The sequence below is a fragment of the Myotis brandtii genome, unplaced genomic scaffold (assembly GCF_000412655.1).
Source record: "Myotis brandtii unplaced genomic scaffold, ASM41265v1 scaffold13256, whole genome shotgun sequence".
Lineage (NCBI taxonomy): Eukaryota > Metazoa > Chordata > Mammalia > Chiroptera > Vespertilionidae > Myotis > Myotis brandtii.
Window position 1 is genome coordinate 486 of NW_005354698.1, and position 1,228 is coordinate 1,713.

General features: G+C 65.1%; 1 protein-coding gene across 1 annotated transcript in view; it reads left to right on the plus strand.

The window, feature by feature from the left end:
* Positions 1 to 289: 289 nt before the first annotated feature.
* Positions 290 to 1,228, plus strand: part of LOC102263678 (HLA class II histocompatibility antigen, DQ beta 1 chain) — a gene marked incomplete at its 5' end in the record, with an annotated part of 8,749 nt that continues 7,810 nt past the window's right edge. Inside the window, one exon of the mRNA XM_005860193.2 lies at positions 290 to 773. Within this exon, the coding sequence (XP_005860255.2) occupies positions 290 to 773 (484 nt within the window). The remainder of the gene's footprint in view (positions 774 to 1,228) is intronic.

Sequence of the window (1,228 nt, forward strand, 5' to 3'; positions counted from 1 at the left end):
TTCCATGATGAGCCTCCCTTTCTGGGGTTGGGAGGTGGGTCCCTAGGACAGCACTGTTGGGGGGAAGGTCTGTGCCAGGGAGGAGGGGCGAGAGCGAGCCCGTGCGGGGAGGACGCTGGTTCCGGGCTTTCTGTCTTTGCTCCCTGGACTCTCAGGCCTGTGGTCACTGGTCTCTGAGGTTCCGGGTTCCGTGGGAAATGGGACCTCAGGGGCGGGCGTCCTGACCGCTCTAAGGCGGGGCCTGGGTGTTAGATTGCGGGACCGCCCTCCCAGCCGGTGTCAGGCTCAGGGGGGCGGATCCAGGCCCAAGGGCATCCTGGAGACTCGGTCCCCTCTGTCCCCTCCCTACTCGAGGGCAGTTCCGTGGCCAAGGCAGGGACGGGGCAGGGGCGGGGTGGATAGAGGCGCTGGTTGGGGCGGGGCTGCAGATCTGTCCCTGGGAAGGTTCCTGGCGGGCTGGCAGCTCTGGAGAACAGCAAGGCCTGACAGGCTGCTCCCCGCAGAGGACTTCCTGTACCAGTATAAGCCCCGCTGCTACTACACCAACGGGACGCAGCGCGTGCGGATCCTGGAGAGCGTAATCTACAACCGGGAGGAGTACGCGCGCTTCGACAGCGACGTGGGGGAGTACCGCGCGGTGACCCCGCTGGGGCAGCGGCAAGCCGAGTACTGGAACAGCCAGAAGGACTTCATGGAGCAGAAGCGGGCCGAGCTGGACACCGTGTGCAGACACAACTACCCTATAGCTGAGGCAATAGCCTTGCACCAGCGAGGTGAGTGCCCCACCGGCCCCCTCGGCCGGGAAGAGTCTCCCTGCCCTGAGAGTGGCGGCTTCTGGGGCCCGAGCTCCAGCCACTGAAGGGACAGGGAGTCCAGCAGAGGAGAAAGGACCAGGGTCCCGACTGAGGGGGACCATGAGCGGGAATGAGGGGAGAGAGGGGACTGAGGGTGGGAATGAGGGGAGAGAGGGGACTGAGGGTGGGAATGAGGGGAGAGAGGGGACTGAGGGTGGGAATGAGGGGAGAGAGGGGACTGAGGGTGGGAATGAGGGGAGAGAGGGGACTGAGGGTGGGAATGAGGGGAGAGAGGGGACTGAGGGTGGGAATGAGGGGAGAGAGGGGACTGAGGGTGGGAATGAGGGGAGAGAGGGGACTGAGGGTGGGAATGAGGGGAGAGAGGGGACTGAGGTGGGAATGAGGGGAGAGAGGGGGACTGAGGGTGGGAATGA